Source organism: Melopsittacus undulatus, chromosome Z (assembly GCF_012275295.1).
Source record: "Melopsittacus undulatus isolate bMelUnd1 chromosome Z, bMelUnd1.mat.Z, whole genome shotgun sequence".
Taxonomy (NCBI): domain Eukaryota; kingdom Metazoa; phylum Chordata; class Aves; order Psittaciformes; family Psittaculidae; genus Melopsittacus; species Melopsittacus undulatus.
In genome coordinates, this window is record NC_047557.1 from 53,533,626 (window position 1) to 53,555,817 (window position 22,192).

Here is a 22,192-nt window from a genome sequence, read left to right on the forward strand (position 1 = left end):
CCAGTGCCTCATCAACCTTACAGTAAAGAACTTCTTCCTTATATCCAATCTAAACTTCCCCTGTTTAACTTTAAACCCATTACCCCTTGTCCTATCGTTACAGACCCTGATGAATAGTCCCTCCCCAGCATCCTTATAGCCCCCCTGTTATGGGGGTCTCCCTGTTATGAGGTCTCCACGCAGCCTGCTCTTCTGCAGGCTGAACAGCCCCAACTTTCTTATGCTATCCAGTTTGTTTTCCTTCTCAGTTATACTATTTTGCATCAGTCTTACTGCTCTAGTCTCACTGAATTTGCTCCTGCCAGATAAGACTCAAATTTCTGGTGGAGAAAAAACTTTCTGGAAAGATACATGGCTTGGTAGAGTAGATCTATACAAGGAGAAACAGAGTAAACAGCTCACAAAGGCTATACAGGAAACCCACTGCTGAACACAAAGGCATTTCTAGAAGAGGAAAAAGAAAGGTACTTTAATCTGAAAGAGTTGAAAGAGTCAGATTCTCTCTCTAGCACTTATCAATGCTTTGTAATTAAAGACGTCTCAAAACACTGCTTTATAATCCTCTCCCTATCAATTCTTTCTCTTTCTCATATTCTGTCTTTTTGAATCTTGCATAGCCAAGCTTACATTGTTGAAGTTATCTGGCCATAAAAGATTTGTACAGGATGTACTGTTAGGATTACGGTTTAAGCCAGTGAACACTGATACTATATTGGAAATAATACATGAACAGGTGCTTATGTGTACTGGAATATTTATATTGTCTTGAACCACTTGTCTGTTGATCTGGGTTTGCTACTTAACACCCAGCACAGAGATTTGAACATGTAATGGTGCTGAATTGAAAGGTGGGAGGGAATGACCTATCTGCTATAAAGTCAGTTTAGGAAAGGAGAGGTGAATTCAAGCTAGAAGTTTAACCCTTGAACTTTCTGGTTGTTCAGTTTACCTGCAGAACCAGCCCTAGAAAGCTGCTGTCCTAGCAGATGGTATGGCTAGGAGGATAATGGCTTGCTCTTGGGGCAGTATCTGGGGCCAGTGCAGGCGGCTACCACTCTTCTCTGCCCCTCTGGCAGGACCAGTGCCAGCACTGGCCAGCTCACAGCCATGTGGCACCTCTTGCCTCCAACCACACCTCACAAAGGGGGAAACAGTGCCTGTGCCACATTGCCACTCAACAGAATGAATAAGCACATATTCAGATGAGAAAGCAGAGCAGTTTCACAAGTTGGTGGAGTTTGCAAGGCTATTTTGCAGCTCATGAAGCAAAACCACTTAGATGCAAGGAAAGCAACTTCTTAAAAGGAATTCAGACTGGACAGAGATTAAGTGAAGAAACTGACACTATGAAGGCTGTGTCAGACAGAAAGTACCACAGGGTTGGGTGTTGCCTTCCTTCTGCCTTCTCACCTTCACCTTCTGGCACAGAGTCTACTGACAGGCAGCTGCTAGCTTTGGTGATTGTTGCTCAAATGGAGCACATGTTTCTCTTGTTTATTCCCCATGCTACGTGCATTTGCATAGCAACATTTAAGTTGCTGGCTTACTGGCTGGAGTGGCAGGAATTTCTTTGTGATGCTCTTCAGGTGTTCTTCTGCTGACCTGTAATTCCTCTCCGGGCGCTGAGTGTCTCTTGCTGGCACTGGCATCTATCTGGTAGGAATGGGGTGGATTGATATTCCTCTCCCCTGGCAACTTTAAAGCCCTCTTCACCAGTTTGGCAAGCTTATGCTTGCTCTTCGCCTTCTCTGACAAGTGAACCCTACCAAACCCCTTTCTTTTGACCAGGAGACTGATGAAAAACAATATGCACTCCAGAGTTTATGAGTCCTTATTTCCACCCCAGGGAGCATGATGCCTGAAGTCCACTCAGATTGAGACCTTGCCTAGTACCCTGCTCTATTATGGTATGGAGCATGCTGGACACAGAAGCACCCCAAAAGAGGAACTTTATACTTTGTTAGTGCGTACACCACTGCCAAGACTGTCGTGCTGTCTATCTCCTTCTTCAAGTAAGAAGCAACTCTGCACAAGTTGCTTTGGATTGTGCCAAGCAGGGCAGCTGAGAAGGCATAGTCTACTCATCCCCAGCCTCTCATCTGAGTGCACAGAATGACAGCCTCTTGGTTTGCTTCATGGTGTGTCAGCTAATAGAGGTTACCTCTCCTTTGTACCTTGTCTGCTACTCTTTACATCACTGTGGTTATAACAGCCCTCCTTTTAAACAGACATTTTCTTCAGCAGCTGGAGCATCCAGATGCTTCAGTCTGTCCAGCCAGACATGAAGACTGAGGGGCTGTGTCCATGCTCATGGCCTGCTTCCTGGGACCCACAGGAAGGTAGGGTAGGGTAGGGTAGGGACCCACAAGATCAGTGTTTTGTGGATTTTCAGGGTGGTGGATTTAGTCATTTATTGATGCCACAGTGACCTTTCTACTACAGGGACTCACCTGCAAAGGATTTTCTGTCTCTCCCCAGAGAAGACAGGTACCTTTTCACATCGTGCAGGGTAAACACTTCAGGTGACTCTGAATGTTTTTGAAAACAACATGAGTGCAGTTTGCAAGACCATGAGCCTGAGACAAGTCATAATGCTCTGAGCTGATTAAATTCTATCATCCGCAGTGTGTGCAGAGGTGGAGGGAAGCAAAGCATTGTCTGTGCTATGAATGACCATTTAGATTACCTCTTTCCTACAGTGAGCAATCAAAAGGAAGTCTGGAATTAAATCTGTTGCAACGGACATTGTCATAATGCAGATAAAGTGCTTAAAGAAGTGCTGATTTCCTGAATGGAAGGGTTACACGCACGAATGTGAAAAACAACTAAAAAAAGGTTTTATGTAACTGCTCCTGACTGACTGACTTTGAAAATGTACAGTCACAGCCCTAAAGCTAAAATCTCCCCTTTACCACCCCTAACCTTCAAATTACTGCAAGAAAATACCATCAGAAAAAGGACTGGAGAAAGCTCTTTGGAGCTAAGATGTTTCTGCTAAACCTTGTACTGGCTGCTGAAATTTAATTGAAATTAGCTGGAGGATTTTTCTGCTCTTTTCTGGGAGCTCCTGCTGTGAATGAATAACTTTGGTTCAGAGTACTGATCTCTCTCTTCCAGATCAATGCAGTTGCTAACATTTCAAAACAGAAAGCTGTTTGCCCTGCCTGAGTGGCTGCTGCCTGCCTCCAGGAGCACCACAACTGCCTCAACCTGCCACTTGTATGGCACAATGCTAGGGGCTAGACTTCAAGGGTCCTGCTTACCCACCCAGAGAGAGCACCTGATGCACCACACATTTCCTGAAAGACTGAGAGAGCTTTAAACTGTTTAAATATGTAAGGCTTCTGTCTAATTGGTTTGCAAATGCACAAAAAGTTTGCACATCTCTCTCTCTCTCTCTTTCTTGCACCTTCCATGACAGTAATGGTGCATTGGAAAGCAGACCCATAATACTGGCTATGGAAAGGATAAGAGGAAAGGAGCACTAATGTGTTCAGTTATTTGCTGTATTAATAGGATGGAGGTTGTAAAAATTGTTCTCCTGGCTTAGTTTTTCCATGTAGATGACAGCAATTCTCTGTATGTATCATAGTTTATCACACAGAATTGTCTTAATAATGATAAAAGGGATTTGGATTATTATGTTAAAATTTTCCATGGGTCACATTGCCAATTCTGAGAGCATGTTACAGTCAAGACAATTAGGTGGCTGTGCCTCCAGGTTTTGCTTTTATATATTTCTAACCTCATCTCAGGGAAGGCTCCTCAAACCACAGCACATGGTAAAGATGTGAGAAGAGGTCAATACCATTATAATGTCTAATGAAAAAGTGTAAGTGCAGTGATGCTAGCTTTGAACACTGCACATGGTCTACAGTTACCACATTCCACATCACTCTAAGGATTCATCATTAATAATTTGTAGTAACACATGCCTTCTAATTTACTGAATTTTTCTTTCTGTTAAAAAAAAAGGAAAAAACTACAAAATTAATCTTCTTGCAGCTTATGTTGTATCAGAGATGGCTGTGCTTTTAGGAGGATATTTACTCCTCCAAAGTGTTAAAGTACGTACTCCAGCATTTAGGGAGGCTGCTTAGCCAAAGACAGTCTGCACTCAAATCTGATAGCCTGATTAAGAGGGAAAGTATGGTCCCTACACAAGAGATCAGATTTGTTATGCTGTGTGGGTGCCTTAGAGAACAGAATAGCAAGTAACTTACCACATCGATTATCTGCAGCAAAGAAAGCTGGAGCTCTACTACAAGGGGTTGGGAGTCATTCAACACTGGTCTTTCAAGACGATTGTAGTTTCTCAGCAGTTCTCTGTACAAGCGTCTCTGGCTTTCACCCTGCTGAGACACTAGGAGAAAAGAAAGAAGGCATCTGTCATTTGGACTGGTCACACTGTCCCTACTGTTTGTCTGTTTTATTGAAAAACCTCTTTATAAGTCTGTAATTTGAAAGAAGTTCCCCCAAAAATCCCCAAAATTCTGCACATGGGTTTGACAGACACAGCTTTTCTGAATATGTGACTGAGGACTTCTTATAAAAAATTAATTATTAAAACTCAGAAACTACTGACCAGCCTCTGGGGCTCTGAGTAGATGTCCCTCTTCCTTGGTGCCCCTCCTGCTGATGGTCAGTGATGGGGCTCCAAAACCACCAGCCAGCTTCCTAGAAGGCAGTCAGAGGTCTTTTATTGGCTTGTCCTTATTTCCTAGAGCTGGTATTACTTGGACATATTGTGCATTTACACAGTATGAGTAACACGTATTCTTGTTTTTTGGAGCTGATGTATCACACCCTTTGCTTTGCTCAGGAAAGAGTGACAAGCCTTCTTCATACCTTCTTCAGTTTTTTGTGACAGACCTTCCAGTCTTTGGGTTACTTCCCTACCCTTTTTTCCTTCTGATGGCAGCACACTTTGTTAACACAAAATAAGATGGTGATATGAAGGTTAAAGTATTTGACAGATATATATAATGATACTGAATTTCTGGTGTTACATGCTTAACTCAGTTTTCATTGGGAACAGGCTCAACACAGAAGCTGTAATGTAAACACACGAGCATGATAAAGACTAGCAGAATTTCAGTCTATGCTTAAATTGCAAGATGCCACTGTTCCCCAGCTTTGGGGTGGGTATGGTGAGCATCCATTTACCTGCATGGCCAGGTTTTCTTGCCACAACAACCATGGATGGGGCAGGACAGAAGTGAGAGCTTGGGTCTCTTTCCACAGAAAGGTGAGCACTTTGCTGGGAGACACTACCCAGGAACTTGGGTCCCCCGAAACAGTGTAGGTGCTGGTGCTGTGGCCAGTGGAGAGTTGCATCTACTAACAGAGTGAGGGTTCATGATTTGCAGGTTCCCTGAGGCCAAACCAGTCCTGTCAGCATGAATGCGTATTCCCTGAACTGTAGAAATCAAATCACTGGCAGGGAATCTGCACTCTAAATTATTATTACTTTGGAATAAAGAATATTTTATCCACTGCAGCTCCTAGTCTCTGTGTGTGACTATTTTTAACTCTTAAGCAGAGCTCTGCACATTGAGACCACGACTTCTCTCACAGCGGTTATGATGAATATCTTTTTGACAATTCAAACAAACCATAACTATCCGTTTGGTCTTCCCCAGACTCTTCCTCTGACTCCCTGCTCAGCAAGCCTTTCAAGGCTGGAACAAGGTGTCTTCCAACACTGCATCTATGCCTTTTAAAGTTTATGATAAATTTAGTTTATAAGCAGCTTGTAAGTCTGCTTTATTTGTGTTCTCCTCAGTTTTCCTGATATTAAAGGGAGTTTTGTAGCTTTCCAGTATGGCAGTGCCTGGTGAACAAGGAGAAAAAGTATTTTTATTTTGGTGAGTTACACCAACACATCACCTTCATCGGCCCTTTCTGCTCTTGTGTAATACATTATATGATCATGGGGATCCAGAGGAGCAGATGGTGTAAGCACTGCTTCAATAGCCCTTGCTGACATGTCAGTATTGCATGTTATGTTTTCACCACTGGCAAAGACAAGCTCTGGCCAAAGTATCTCTCCCTCACCAGCTTAAGTAAGCTTCCCTTCAGTGATTTAAGTGCTCTGTGTTGGCATTAGTACTTGCTTTCTAGTGTCTTGGTACATCCCAGCTCCCTTGTAAGACCTTCCTGTGAAAATCACACAACACCTTGTTCTGTGGAAGGAGGTTCTGAGCTTTGGTAGAATTTGCTGTCCTTTCACCCACCTGCAGATCTCACCACCCTCCCAATGCCACCCCCTTGTTGTTGTGCTTTAGGGAAGAAACTACTATCTACACTAGTGCTCTCCAGTACTTACATAGTATTTGCCTTTAACCTTCCTTTTAAACTGTCTGCTTCAGCTTTTACGTGGGAAAAGTGCCCTTCACCAGTCTCTGGAAGTCAGCTGGTCTGCTAGAGTGCCCTGGTATCATTGCTGTCACGATGCATTAAAGCAGTCCTGCCAAGGGAGTTCTGACTTGGAAGGATCTGACCATAACCCTTTGCTGTGTGCTTCGGAAAGCTGTCTTAGTACTGTGTGCTCCAACTGTGCTGAAGCCAGGCTCTTTTCCCTGTTAAACTTTATGAGTTGAAATAGCCCAGTAAAGGAATTTTGCACCTGGTTTTCTACATTTTCTTCAGCTCTCCCCTCTGCAATGTGATCCTATTACTTTGTGACCTCTTACATCCAAAATTGTTAACACAGCCTTAGCTGACTTATTCTAACCCCTTTGACTTGATGTTAGTGACCACATGTCCAGGTGCTGCATCATTTTGCTTCAAGAATTACATAGATTCCAAAGCAGCAGAGCCTTCGGGTGGCCTGGCAAATAGCCATGGCAGCTGTTGGCACCACATAAACCTGACTAGTGTAATCACACTGCCATCTCCCTGTTATAGCTGTGCTGGAGAAGGAACTGAGGTGGGTCACAAGTCAGACTTGTGTTTTCCTCAACTTTTTCCTTAAATTGCAGTCTTCAAATACTTAGTGTTTTGTATTCCAGAGAGTTTTCTGTTTTTTTCCCCTCTAATCCTTGTGCTAATGCATTGCGACATTACATCTTTGTGTGTTAAATGGAGTGCCTGCTGGTGATGGGGAAGCCTGGATCTCTCAGGAGTAGTGATAGAATAAGCTTTATCACTGTTTACCCCTCAGTCCCAGAAATCTAACTAAAAGCTATGGCACTGTTTCATCTTTTAAACTAGGCTAGAAGCTGGACATCAATATTTAAGGTTGCCAAGTCAGTCTCCCAAAAGGAATGCCAGACTTACTTGCCTATGTATGTTACAGGAAGTAACTGGCAAAGTACAAGTAACTGGTAAAGGGCAGGATGAGTTCTGGATTAAGGATCTTTAAACTATAGATACCCCATATCCCACTGCCTCAGACAGTGTCCCCCTTGTTTCTGAATTATCTTTGAATACCCCAAACCTATGAGTAGGAAAAATTAATCAAAAAAAGGAGAAAAATAAATAAATAGCATAAAAATAGAAATAAATAAGAGAAGGAAAATAAGAAGGAAAGGGAGAAGGGTAAGGGAAAAGGGAAAAGGAAGGGAAAAAAGGATGCTGACTAGAGTTATCAAGGCCCTTCCTCATTCCTTGTGTGGTGGATACAGTTTCAGTGGTTGCACTGGTTTGTTCCTTTACAATTTTACATCGCCTGTTGAGGAGACACAGGGCTCTAGGCATATTGCTATGGGTTGACAACAAACCTCTTCCATGTTCTCTGTCCAGGTGGGAACCTCTGGGCATGGACTGCCTGTTCCATGCTTGAGTGTCATTCTATGGTCCTCACCAGTAATACTGGTGCCACCGTAATACTTCTTATTTCTTCTGTGGATTTAGGTTCAGACCTGGGAAGTTTTTGCTGGGGCTGGAGACTATTCAGCATTGCCTGGTAGGAATGAATGACTGTCAGAATTGCAGCTAGCTCTGGCCAGACTAATCACATGCCACCCCAAGGAAGGCCAGGTGCTCCTTCCTTTCCTAGGGGTTGTGCTGTAATGTCTGTTCTTGGCTGCTTGATGCTTGTGCTCTGCTTTGCATGCAGAGTTCCCTGAGCTACAGGGCAAGAGCCCAGTTCTTGCCAGTTTGCTCCAGTTCCCCAGGTTTGCTCCAAAAGTTGCCAGCATCCTGGACTGAATATGTGGGCCACATTCTGTCTTGCTGTGCACAGTAAAGAATAATATTGAAATACTACCAAGAAAGTAGGTAGAAGGACATGGATTTCCATGAGGTTTTCAGCTACAATACCTGTATTTATATGTCATCCTGGGACAGGCTGCCCAGAGAGGTGGTGAATGCCCCATCACTGGCAGTGTTCAAGGCCAGGCTGGACAGACCCTTGGGCAACGTGGTCTAGTGTGAGGCATCCCTGCCCATGGCAGAGGGGTTGGAACTAGATGATATCATGGTACTTTCCAACCCTAACCATTCTATGATTATATGATTCTATAATTCCACCACTGGTTCACAGAGTTTCCTAGGTTTATTTTCATAATCTTTGAACATTTTGTTTGGCCAGTTGCTAGCTGAATGTTTTCTAGCTGTTGCTTTATTCATACAAGGTTATGAAATTATTGGGACCAAGGGATCGAATAAGCAATGGTTTCAGACTGTTCTTCCCATATTACTGTATATTCACACATGCACATGATAACATGTCTCTGAATTACAAAAACATGCCCTTTTTTTAAATTTTCCTTCTCAAAAACAGTTCCTAGAACTGTTTGCATATTACAAACTTTTTGCAGATTAAGTTAAAATCAACAGTAATCAACAGCATATTCCTGGTCCATCACATTATTGCTTTTAAGTATGTATTTTCCCTGATACTTCATGGAAGATCCTAAACTGCAGCAATATTGTGGTTGTGGTATTTGCTCACACCCTCTGCAGGTATTTCAGAACATGCATGTAATTTTTTTTTCTCTCCGTATTGTTACTTTACCACATTACCATGAGTTGGTTTATTTGCTTGTTTTACTGTTTCCTAAAATAAATTAAGTGGAGTTCGGGCCTTTTTTGAAAAACAGTGTCACAATACTGAGAAGTATTGTTATATTTTGTTGTGTACAATCTTGTTATAACTGGAACATTCAGAGAGCAAAAAGCCATTATGACAACCTATAGTTATTGGAGCTAAAACTTTGAACCTTTTAGCATTTTCCTAACGACCCAACCTAGCAGCTCTTCTGTCATAGCTCCTCTTTGGTTATTTATTTTCTTTTTAGTTTATCACTGCTTTTACAGAGATTTTTAGCAATTTTTTTGGGAATGCAAATAGAATCGTCACAGGAAGACACACAGACACTATATGCAATTATGAATTATGGGAGAAGTAACAGAAGAAGTATCAGAAAAAAAGCAGCTTGCTTCACAGGCAACTTCATCAGCATAAAGAATTGGAAGAGTATCTTCAAAAATGTGGCATGTTCCAGTGCTTTGGTAGCTATAAAAAAAACACCCATCTTATTTTGTATACTTTGCAGATTTCTGAGAATGTAAAGCATGTAACTGCCATATGTCACTTTATCTGCAGAGACACAGATGTGTCCCATCTGCTTTTGTTCTTATGTGCTGTTTTTCTGCTTTTATCTGTGGCTGCAAAAGCATTATTTCTTTCAATGTCCCTTGATTTAAAATGCATGCCATCACACCTTCTGTGAAGAGTACACACATAAGAAATAATGGAATCACATCAGCTACCTCAGCCCTGTGTGTGTCTGTGTCTGTGTGCTTGCGTGTTATGTATATGAATACCTCTCTCATTTAAAACCTCTTTTTAATCTACTTCCCTTCTGGGTAATCTTTGTCTCTAATCTTTGGTGCTTGCTATGCAGATTGTTCCTGCAACTTACACACAAAACTCAGGCAGCCATAGGAATGTGTGAAATGACATGTTTTCCTAGGCAAAAATGACCTAATCTTTCTGATATTGGCCATTTCTGTTCTTTCATAGAAGATAAAGAATTCCCAGCAGAGACTGGTATTAAAGTGTATGCTAGGAAAGGTTTCATCTCAAAGACTTTAGGCATGTGACAATATGCTAAAAAGAGAATATAGGCCATTACATAATGAAAGGCTGGGATTATATTTTTGGTCCTGCTGGCATGGTGCACATTTTAAAGGCTGGGGTATGTGTGTAAGGTAAAGAAACACATGTTAAGATATTAACAGTGGGACACTTCTCATTTGTGTGATAGTTATCTGAACTGTGTTATTGCTCCAAGTCAGAAACATGACTGACCAGAGGCAGACAGGGAAAGAAAACATATATTTTTAATGTTTATGTTAGTTTATGGTAGTTTACGTTAGCTCTATGCAGTATAACTGAATTACTACAGTACTAGATGTGAAGTGAGCACAGGAGAATGGAGTTGAAGCAGTGGTGAAAAGAAGGACTCCCTTTGCTAGATATGTTAAAAAAAGCTGTGTCTGCCTGAAAGTGACTCTTGCCAGTCATCCTGGGATTTGTGAGGAGAAGCAGTAATGGAAGCCAATGGAAAAAAACAAAATCATGTGACAAAAGTGAGATACTAGTGATGTGGTCATCAGTGTATTGGAGAAGGCTTTTGGACTCTCCACTCCCACTGGTTTGTGGAGTAGCTTGTCACATCTCTTGACATGTTTCAGCACCTAAACCAGTAAACCAAGGGAAAGCCCTTCTTGGGAAAGCCCTTCTTGGGAAAGCCCTTCTTGGGAAAGCACTATGGACTTCACTAGCCAAGTATTGTCAATGAGGTAACCATGGCAATCTGCACAGCATTCACAGATGGCTCTGACAAGGGTCACAGTGAATTTGCACCTTCCCATCAAAAGCCCATGTGGGGAGCTCAGATTTGGGAAAGCCATATGTGAACAGACAGGTATAATAATAATTTCAGTTAAAACAGGTAAGCAAGTCTCATTAGGGCTGAGAAGACAATAGACAGGAAGAGATTTTTCTTCCTAAACTCAGTGCAGATGATAACAGTGATAAAGTCTGCAATGAAATTTTCAGTTTACTGTGCAACATGGTTCTTCAGGCTCCACTTCCCATGCTGAAAGTATCAAATATATAATATAATTACAAAGAATCCCACATCAGGGTCAGCAGGACCCTGAAGGAAAAGGAAGACATGTTAACCTCCCAAGAAGAGAAAGGTAAGTAATTCTGTCCCCAGCACATGAAGAGAGCAAAGATTAAAAACCCCACAAAATCAGTTCTCCTAAGAACTATTCCTTAGTCACAGACATGCTTTTACTACGCATGGAAAGTTTGTTCCTTTTTTCATAGTTCAGAGGTGAAGGAAGCCTCAAAACTGTTGCCTCAGTGTGCTGCTACCAAAACAGTGGGGATATCAATTGATTTTTCTGGACAATGCAGAACACAGGTTGAAGTGTAACTGTTACAGAAAGTATTATTGTGCAAAAGAACCATCCAGTATGCTCAAGGATACTGTAGTGATTCTTTCTCCTTCTCCTTCTGCAGTGCTGGTCAGTGGCAATGGTTATGATCCCAGAAACGGCTAACTTCCTGAACAATGAACTTATGCTTTGCCAGCCTACCAGCTGTAATTGCATAGCAATACTAAGCAGCAAAGGTACCAATGATGAAATAGGCTAGGCTAGTGATGGCTCTTCCTGTCTTCTTCCCATATTGCTCAAGCCTCATCTGTTGCCTATGAGCAAAGTGAGAGCTGCATTGGCCACAAGGTTCAGGCAAGGCACAAATGGCTAAGCATGTTCTGATTCATGAAGTTTACAGCTATTTGGTTGTTCGTTTTTTTTTCACAGACTTTGAATGTCACAAGGTCTCAGTAACAACTGAGCATTGGTTAGCCGTGATCTGTCTGGTTTAGAAGGCTAAAAGCATTCTGAATGCTCATCTTTTTCTCAAGTACAGCACTTGAACCCTGGGTTTGTTGGGATCAGAGGGGATATGAAATACGTGGCTCTCCTTGCTGCATCCTGCCAGCCAAAACTGCACTGGCTGAATCAATGATCCTGACTAAGAGCAGAAATGAACTACATGGTGTACTTCTAGATAATGATGATCTGGGGAGCCTGACTTTGTCTTAACTTTACTCTGTTGATTTAAAGCTTTGGAAACTTCAATCTAATGCTCCTGAATTATGTCAATGCAAACAAAATAAATTTAAAACAAAACTGGCGTCCAGGTGGAGTGTGATTGTCATCTTGTGATACAGTAACAATGCCTGCAGATGCAGAGTGCTTGGTCTCTCAGAGACCAAAAGTAGCCTGAAAAGCAGGAAGTGACCCTGTGCTGTCTGACCTGCCCTCTGGTGTTCACCAGCATCCAGACTTCCTGAGTGTGATAGAGCATTTTAACCCAAAAAGGATAAATTATTTTTCCACTTGGGAAAAGGTCTTCTATGGAGAAGGATGTCTCCTCTCCTTACCCACAGACCTGTTCCTATTTGGTTTATCCTTTCTCTATCATTCTGCTCTCTCCTTGTCATTGTCAGGCAACACATAAGAAGATCCAACAATAGCAGAGGTGCTGAAATGCTTGGGCTGAGATATCAATCCAACAAATGTGAGTTACAAAGTGAATGAAATCTGGGGACCATAAATATCTTTGGAGACTACATTAGAAGGCTTAGACTGAATTAAACACTGCTGCAGACAGCGTGCTGCAGGATAGCTGGTTGTCTACGTTAGAAAGGCAAGTTTTTTGCTTAGAGCTTTTGAAGCTGTCCAGTTGCATTTTACAAATTGTGCCTGAAGCCTGAACAAGAACAGTTCCAATTCAAAGTTGCTGCCTACTTGCAACTTGAAACATTGACAACTGTAAATCATCTAACAACTATATATATATTTTTTTATCTCATCTTCCTATTGTTACAGCTGCCTAAACTAGATTTCAGTTTGCTGATGACTTTTCTAAAATAACACAATATTCAAAGAAATGTACTCCACCATTTGTCATGACCTGCTCTGCCACTTTGCAGACTCAAGATGACTAAAGTCTTCAAAAAGAGCACAAGATGGCTAAGAATTTCAGAATGTATTTTCTGCATCATTATATGACCTCCTACTTTTGGGTTGTTTTTTTCTTTTTCCCAGACATACTGACTCACAGGTGGTGAAAACACTAAGCAGCAGCATCCTGTACAGCCAGCCTATACTCATGCAGTGTCATTAGTGAGACACAATGCATGACACACAGTTAGCTCTGTGACAAATAAAGCCTCCCCAGAACAGCACAAGACATACATAACCATGTGGAGTGAGTCAAGTGGAGGCCACCGACAATCAGCTGTGAAAGCTCAGCATGTCCAGTGAGAAATGGAGACAGGCCTTTAATCAGCTTGGGGTGAGAAAGCAAGGGGGTGTTCTTCTGGCAGCCTTCACAGAATCACAGAATCCCAAGGGTTGGAAGGGATCTCTAAAGAACATCTAGTCCAACACCCCTGCAAGAGCAGGGAAACCTAGAGTACCTCACACAGGAACTTGTCCAGGTGGGCCTAGAATATCTCCAGCATAGGAGACTACACAAACCCCCCTGGGCAACCTGTTCCAGTGCTCTATCACTCTCACAGTAAAGAAGTCCTTCCTGACGTTCACATGGAACCTCCTATGCTCCAGTTTATACCCATTGCCCCTTGTCCTACCACTGGTTATCACTTAAAAAAGCCTAGCTCCATCATCCTGACACCCACCCTTTACATATTTGTAAACACTGATGAGGTCACCCCTCAGTCTCCTCCAAGCTAAAGAGATCCAGCTCCCTCAGCCTCTCCCCATAAGGGAGGTGTTCCACTCCCTTAATCATCTTTGTGGCTCTGCGCTGGACTCTTTCAAGCAATTCCCTGTCCTTCTGAACTGAGGGGACCAGAACTGGATGCAATATTCCAGATGTGGCCTCACCAAGGCAGAGTAGAGGAGGAGAACCTCTCTTGCCCTTACTAACCACACCCTTTCTAATGCACCCTAGGATGCCATTTGCCTTCTTGGCCACAAGGGCACATTGCTGGCTCATGGTCATCCTCCTATCCACCAGGACCCCTAGGTCCCTTTCCCCTTCACTCCTTTCCAGCAGGTCAACCCCCAACCTGTACTGGTACATGGGGTTGTTCTTCCCCAGATGCAAGACTCTACACTTGCCCTTGTTGAATTTCATCAAGTTTCTCCCTGCCCAACTCTCCAGCCTGTCCAGGTCTCACTGAATGGCAACACAGCCTTCTGGTGTCAGCTGCCATGAGAAAGGGCTCTATGATGAAGGAGCCAGACTCTTTTGGGACGTGCACTAATTGGATTAGTGTATCTGCACTCTAGCATTAATCAGATACAAGTTGCATCCTGGGGCATTGCCAGGGTATCTGGGGATCTTTTGCTTCTCTGAAGAGATGGAAGATCGCTGCCCCTGGAGGTCTTCCCAGCTTGACTTCTTAACAAGCAGCCTAATGGAGCTGTCCCTGCTCAAGAACAGGTTTTGGACTGGGCAACTTCTAGAGGTCCCTTTCACCCAAACTATGCTATCAGTCTATGAATCTGTATAGACAAGATTCTCTTTCACCTCAGCTGCCACAGACATATCTTTTCCAATTTACAACTTAATATTCACACTTGGCATGGTGGAGATGTAAGTGACCAAAGATTCTTTTCCACATAGTCACAGCTGAACTTCAATGAACACAGTGTCCAGTCTCGTCAGCCCAATTTGCAAACTGATTTTAGGCTGTCTGAGCCCTCAATGTGAAATTATATCTCCTCAAGCCTGCCTTTTCTCTTTAAATCCTTTTTCTGTCCAAATCTATGTTGCATTAAGTACAGAAATGAGGACTGTGGATTTCTCTGCAACATTCTGGGATTCAGTAAGTACTGAAGACATCCATTTCTGGAAGGTGGCAAGGATTGCAGACATCTGCTTCAGTCCTCTAGCAACCACAGCTTCTCTAACTGAGCAAAGCTAATTGATAGCAAGGCAGGACAGGCCACCTGCATCTCACTGTTGACATGCATAAGTACTTATGCTGACTACAAGTTCTCTTATTTGCAATTTACTGACTTAACTGCAAGCCCCAGGTGGGAAGACTGTTATTTCCAAACACATAATCTGGTTCTGGTCTTAGCCTTGGTATCAGCTGGTTTGCTCAATGCAGAAAGGACCTGATAAGCAACCCTCTTTCTACAAGCTGTATTTGTTCACAGTGTGTCCCGAAACAGCAATAAACTCCTGTATACCTTTTTCATTCCCATGGATCCTACTGATTGCCAATGCTAGCCCTACCTGTCTCAGGCAGATGTGCTCTCTTCCTTAATTGGATTATGCAGGATCTCTAGACAGTAGGCATACTTGAATAACCAAGTCAGGAGTGATGAGGAGTTTTGATCTACTTTAATCTACCCTAGAGAGACTTTATATCTCGCTCTTTACTTGTCATATACAAATGAAATTCTGCACTAACCATTTGTTTAGCATGTAGAGAGAAACTGAATGGTATTTAAGTACACACATTCCCTTGAAAATTGTGTTCAGATGGCATTATTTCCTGTTTTGTGACTGATGTAACCCATTCTGAAAAGTGTGAAAGGAATGCTGCTGCTCACTGTTCTCACTATACAGCACAGACATAAAATACTTCTTTCACTGCTTGGAAAAAATCACAATTGCTGACAAAATAATCCAATATGATACCACTACCACTAAATCATGCACTCCTCCACAAGTCTCAGGAGAATAAACTATAGGGGAAAAAAAGTCTGAAGCTGTCTTTACAACATGAATCCTGTGCCTGGAATGGGAACTTCTGCTCTGAGACCATCAGAAGGCCCCCTGGACTGAAGCAAGGCAGGAAGTTCCAACATAACATCATATACTGGAGTGTTCCAACATTCCAACGTAACATTCCAATGTTCCAACATACCAACTGGCATCATCCCAAGGACCAGATGGATACTACTTTTACATACACTGTATCTGCTTCTGGATCCCTCCCTGCTTGCAGCATGCTGTATCAATAGGTGCATATAACAATAGATGCTGGTGATGTCAGGGCCCAAGTACTTTTTCTGGACCTTCCCACTTTTTCTAGTGAGATCTGAGGAGAGTTAACACAAGATTTAGCTGGATTACTACCAGCAAATGTGCATGGAAATACCTCCAACTATCCTGGAGCCTGGCACCTTCTCACAAGCTTGGGCCAGCTCCACATTTGCAGCTGTGCCTATGATAATACAGATCAGCTTTGAGCTGTGCCAGTGCATGCACATGGAATATTAGTGACTGAACATGAAGTCTGGTACACCAAACTGAAGAGTCAGTCTCAGGAGGCTAGCATGTACAGCAAGTTACCTTAGCAGACAGTAGTTCACGGTAAATAATCTTAAGAGATTCACCTAGGACTCTACCTGCCTGTCTCAAATGTGTTGACACAGGTATTTGCACTAATGTTCTTGGCAAGCTGACACTTCAAAACAGGCACTACTATGACAATTACATTAAATTTCATCTGACTCCCTGCATATGTGATGCCTGAGGGCACTCTCAGCATCCAGAGTGATGAGATTCTTGTATCTCTGCTCCCAGTTATTATAGTAATGGTAGAGATCTGGCAGTAATTTTCTATCTCTGCAAGATGCCTGTGTGGCATCTTTTTAGCCAATCCAGAAGAAAATACCTACTTGTACAAGCAAAGGTCTTCCCCATAATTTTTCTATCTTAAACTTGATTCAGCTGCATTGTTATCCTTGAAAATCAGTGGGGTGATACAACTCAAAGCATTAACATAGAGAATGTGAGGAACCAAGGTGAATGAAGCCTTTAGACCTGAAAGAAAGCATATTAAAGATTTTAACTGACCTAACTTAAATGCCTGGTTCTAGTCTGGTAACACTTATGAGATCTAATGTTGGAGTTCCTTCACCAACCACCCAAATTACCACTGACATTACATTGTACTCTATTAAGGCACAGGACTTCTCACAGCTGTTCCACAGTGTCCATGTGGAGCAAACCAGTTTGATTAACATAGCTCACTGCAATTTCATCAATCCTACCCACGTGAGGTCTTAAGTGTAGATTCCATATACAGGTGTTTTAAGAACCAGCCTTGGTTCTTGCAACATCTCTAAACTCATGTGACCTCAGAATAACAAGCTCACATTAGAGAAACTGCAGCTTGGCAGCAGAATCTGGCCTTTTGAGACTGTTTTGCCAGAGTTACTGCTGCTGCAGAAACAGCACCTGCTTGCATGGAAGTGAACCAAGAACATTATCTTTGTGAAGATTTGCTCCTAGAGATCACCAGTTGTGTTCTGATATGGTCACTAGAGCTCACCTAAATCAGCAAAGCTCTGAGAAACATGAAATGAGTGTGGCACAGGAATCAACTCTGGTTTATGAGTGAGCCAAATAAAAACTGCTTTGTACCAGCTGGGTACAGCAAGTGAGGCTGAGTAATTTCATAATTTACATCTTTTAGCTGGTTAGCTCACTTGCAACATCCCCTGCCATAAGATTTGTCCCATACTGCTGAACAACTCACATTCCCACCTGACTGCAGAGGAGGGGGTCTGTCCTGAATTTGCCTTTGCTTTGTTGGCCTTTTCAAAGCCACATGGCCAGAGTCTGACCCTCACGTCAGGCTACAAAGAGCAAAGAACCTAAGTCTGACTACTCTGTGTGACATGTGTGGCACTTTAGTGGCCTTGCTTCAAAGAAAACAAGCCCAGTTATCAGACATAAAAGCTCAGTAATTAGAATGCATGGGTTGATTTGAGACCAGGAAAGTGAACCTTTACCTCCCCTGGATGTTCGAACCCAGGAGATACCTGTGCACTGAGCTTCTCAGAGAGGCTTAGGTGCCCAAGTGGTCAATGGGACACATTTCTCAGGAGAACTCACTTGCAGGGTCATCTGCTCCATGGATCCCAGACTGCACTATGCTGAGAGAAAGGAGCATGAGTGGATCTAATCCCTCCCTCCCAATCTCTCCCTGGAGCAGGTATTTCAGGTCACTCCACCTGAGGCTGTTATGTAGCTGCTGGGACTAACAGGATTCTTCAATTCTCTGGATGCTTCTTCAAGGATTGCACCTGTCCTAGAAGGGATGTCTGGCTCTGAGAGACTTCATCTGGAATCCAGGGAGGCTGAAAGCCAGTTTCCTGATTTCCCCTAAGATCCATGTCCCAGGAAAGCATCAGTAGGTCCAGGATCTTCATGAAGGAGTGCTGCAATGACCTAACATTAACTGAACGTGTAGCAGGGCTCCTAGCAGTAGTGCAAGCAGAGTCCAGTGAAAGCAGAAACCTATGGAAAGGACTGAAAGAAATGACCACGGTTTGTTTTAGTTTGTTTTTTACCTAGTCCTTGACACAATTCTTTGTCAAAGAGCCCTGAAGAAATTTTCCATGAAAAATTGATTCAGTTAAGAAATTATCAATTCTGTTGAAACAACTCAGCACTATATGAGAGTGATGTTAGTTACAATGGACCTTCTGTACTTCTGTGTGGGTTCTCTGAGAAATCCTGGGAGAGTTCATTTGGAGTTTAGTGTTAAAAGCTTACTGGTATCTGCTACCAATAACAAGCTAAGATCATCTTTACTTTTTCCTCTTCTGCCCCAACTGAACAACTCCTAAGGATCCTTTATTTTGTTTTATTTTATTTTAATTTTTTCCCTTCTCTTTTTAAAAAAAAACAAACCCAAAACTATCCACAAAGAAAAGGTCAAATACAGACCACCTTAATCAGAGGTTCATTTTATTCTGCTTCAATAGTTGCCTATAAAATTGCATACTTGTAAACTGCTGGTAAAAGCACCTAATGAAAAAAAATCCTCTTAACTATTTGTAAAAGCACTTTATGTCTTCATAAGAAACTTCAGGAAAATCTAAGCTTTCCCTCTGATGATTTAACGATTAGCCATTATTTAAAAGGCACTATTTATATGATAGACAAATGCTCCAATGGGACTGCATGTGAATTATATCGTAACTAGCTGCTACCACCTGCCTGTTAGTTCAGCCCCTGAAGTAGCACAGAGATGCCTTTCAAAAATAGCAAGGTCCTTAATTTAGCAAGCTAGGGAAATAATTTTCTGGAATACCATTGCTACATTAGGCAGCTGAAATACGGAAATACATGGATGTTTTGCAGATTCAGATAAATTAATAAGGAATTATCTGCATGCATGAATAGTCCAATGCAACATCACACAGGTAACTTTACCATGCCCCTGTGCTTCTGATATACGTGGACTGCTTTTACTGCTTTAAAAAGACAATCCTTTTTTGTCTATGCATAAATTGTGAGTATTATTATATGGTCCCTCACACCTAAAATACTCAGTTTGAGAAATTATAGTTGTTGAAGACATGTATATTTCAGCTGTGGGGAGGAATAAAAGCACATTTTGTGCAGAATCTTGAACATCTTTCAGGACTGTGGCTATTTTACCTCCCTTTCTCATTTTAAAGTTCTTTATTATTAGCTTTGCAATCCTCCATGTTTCAGAAGAATCACACAGTTCCTACATTTGTTTCTAACATGGTGAGACTTCAGAAGATAGCTTGGTCACAGGTGACACAGAAGTCCATTATTATTTTTACTAGATGTTTCCAACTTATACCTGTCACTGCCTGGAAAGATTCTTATTAAACACACTAAAAGCTGGAAGAGAAAAACAAACCAGAAATAGTAAATTTATGAATTTATGCACAAATTTATTTATTTATGTACAAATCTTTCCAAATGATACACGGAAAGTAAACAGTTAAAAATTTTCTTCAGGTTATTTTCCTTTGTAGAACAACACTATTTCACGCTCAGACTTACAGGGTTCTCACAGCCATCCTGTACAGCCTGGAGATACAGTTTCCCATTCCCCCCAGAAAAACTGACAAGTTAATTTTAAAGGATGGCAAGAACATATTCATTTTGAAACACAATCATTTTGATTCATTCTTGAAAGTGAAAATTAGTTACTTTTCATTTAAAAAAATTCCCACACCTTATCCTTTCTCAAAAGAAGGTGCCCAGCACAGGTAACAAAACTTAGTGGAACCAGCACTGGACTTTAACAAGGTTAAAACTAGAAGCAGATACAAGTCTTCCTGAAAGTAGTGTCATGTGACATGCGTTCAATAATAATAAATATAAAAAAAGGAAAAAAAAAGAAAAAAAAATAAACAAAACAAACAAAAATTACAAAACAAACTAAACTTGGACAATCACAGATGAGCTTACCTTTAAAGAAAGACAGGAACAAGGATGACCAGAGACATAGTCCAGAATAAACAAATCCCAAGCACTTTTCTGTAAGCATTGTCAAAATAGGCTGGTTATCCTTCCTGAGCAGAGGATGAAGAGAGGATGAAGTCTTGAAGACAGCCTGCAATGACTGATGTATTTGGCAATTACAGTAATAAGGCATCAAATCAGCTTCCCACCAGGAGAGAGAAGTGCATTTGCTCGTGTGCTTCTACAGTCCCTAGGAGCCGAATCAGCTCAGTGCTCGGTCATTAAATCCAGATACAAAGGGGCTGGTTACTATACTTGGGACTCAAATTCCCAGGCACTCTGAGTCTTTTCTTGGTCACAAGCAAAAGCTAGTGATCCACACACACAGCTGCGTGTATACTGCAAGAAGGGGGAGCGTGCTGCCTGAGAGATGCTTTCCACATCCCCTCAGATTGTACCTAACTCAAGAGAGCACGTTTGCAGTGCTTCCAGTGCTTGCACTCGAGTGCCTCTAGAGCTGCTTCCCAGCAAAACGAGTATGTGTCCCTCTGTTCTCTCTCAGCTGCCTGTGCAATTTAAACACCTGTGGCATAGTCCCTCTGCCATGCTCCTACCACTTCTACCAGGAGAGATAGCTGGGGAGATTCAATAATGCAGAAACTGGAAAAGGTGAAACTAGATACTCTGATATCCTTTTTGGTGCAACCCTTCTGCAACCAGTAACCTTTCTGAAGTTAGTTGTTAGATGATTGTTGTAGGTCACTTCAAACAGAACTATTCTATTTTGATCTGTTTTGTTCTGCTCTATCTTGTTTGATTCTATTCTGTTCTGATCTGTCCATTGCTATAACTTCTTATGGGAGATCAAAGGCAGCATTTGACTTGTTCTCAGGGATTTCTTCCATCATTCTCTCGTAAGCAGGGCAGGCAGAGGTGATCCCCTATGCTCAGTACCCATCAGGCTTCATCTTGGCCCATTCCTGACTGTGGTCCAGACAGGAGACACACTGAAAGACCAGGGGAAAAGCAATGGCAGTTGCAAGACTGGAAGAGCAGAAAGCAAGCCTGTGTGTGAAAGCAACAACGCAGTCATCCTGCTGGGCTTGTGCAGGGCCTTTTTGCTCTGAGCTGAGCACCACTGGTCTGGCAGGGGTTGCTCAGGGCCTCTTTGTCTCTCTCTGACTGCCTTGACAGGCCCCATAGCAGCCAGAGCAGGGCAAACAGACGCTGCCTGAGTAGAGGGCTAGGCCCCCTGGAGGAGGCCAGCAGAGCCAGACGGCTCGTCTCCAGGGCAAAGGCAGCCTGCGGGAGCACTGAGCCAGACCCCATGGCAGCTTGCACAGGGCACAGGAGCCCTGTGCAATCATCATGCCCGAGCTGGGGCACAGAGGCTCTGCATGCGCAGTGAGTCAGGCCCCATGGCATTCCAATGGGTGCTCCAGGGCCCCCTGGCACCTGAATGCTCAGCTCTAAGGCCACAAGGCCCCTGGGGGCCCTCAGGCAGCTACGCACCATGCAGCCATTTTCTCACTCCCCCCATGGTGGGGTGGGGGAGAGAATCAGAAGAGTATACATGAGAAAACTTGGGGTTGCGATGAAGACAGTTTCATAGGTAAGGTAAAAGCCACATACAAAACCACAGCAAAACAGGGAAGCCATGTGCCAGGAGACATCTGCCATGGCCAGCGCAACCTGACTGTGCCTGAGGAAGACGTGGCTGAGGCCTCAGTGGCAGGCATGCAACACCAGTGCCCAGCACAAGGCAAACTATGGGGGACTGAAGGTGCAGCAGCACTGCAGTAAGACCAGGCACGTGCTGAGGCCAGAGTGCTGCTAGCGGAGCAGTGCAGGCTGCAAAAAAACATTGGGATGTGCCCACCTGATGGATGGTGATGTCACTGCACGATGGGTTCAGGGGTCCTAGAGGGATGGAACACGACATCTCCAAGCGATGGACTCTTGTCCCTCACTGCTTCAATCCAGATGCCA

At 42.8% G+C, this 22,192-nt stretch overlaps 1 protein-coding gene across 2 annotated transcripts in view; it reads right to left on the reverse strand.

Moving 5' to 3' along the window:
• Window positions 1-20,967, reverse strand: part of LOC101876419 (neuronal acetylcholine receptor subunit alpha-7-like) — a 61,469-nt gene extending 40,502 nt beyond the window's left edge. Inside the window, exons 1-2 of one of the 2 annotated variants that reach the window (XM_005154868.3) lie at window positions 20,210-20,967; window positions 4,224-4,363 (exon numbers count right to left, since the gene is read on the reverse strand). In XM_005154868.3, the coding sequence (XP_005154925.2) occupies window positions 4,224-4,363; window positions 20,210-20,396 (327 nt within the window). In that variant the 5' untranslated portion in view covers window positions 20,397-20,967. Of the gene's footprint in view, window positions 1-4,223; window positions 4,364-10,766; window positions 10,828-20,209 lie in introns of those variants that run through there. The other variant, XM_005154869.1, reaches the window with a different exon arrangement.
• Window positions 20,968-22,192: the final 1,225 nt, after the last annotated feature.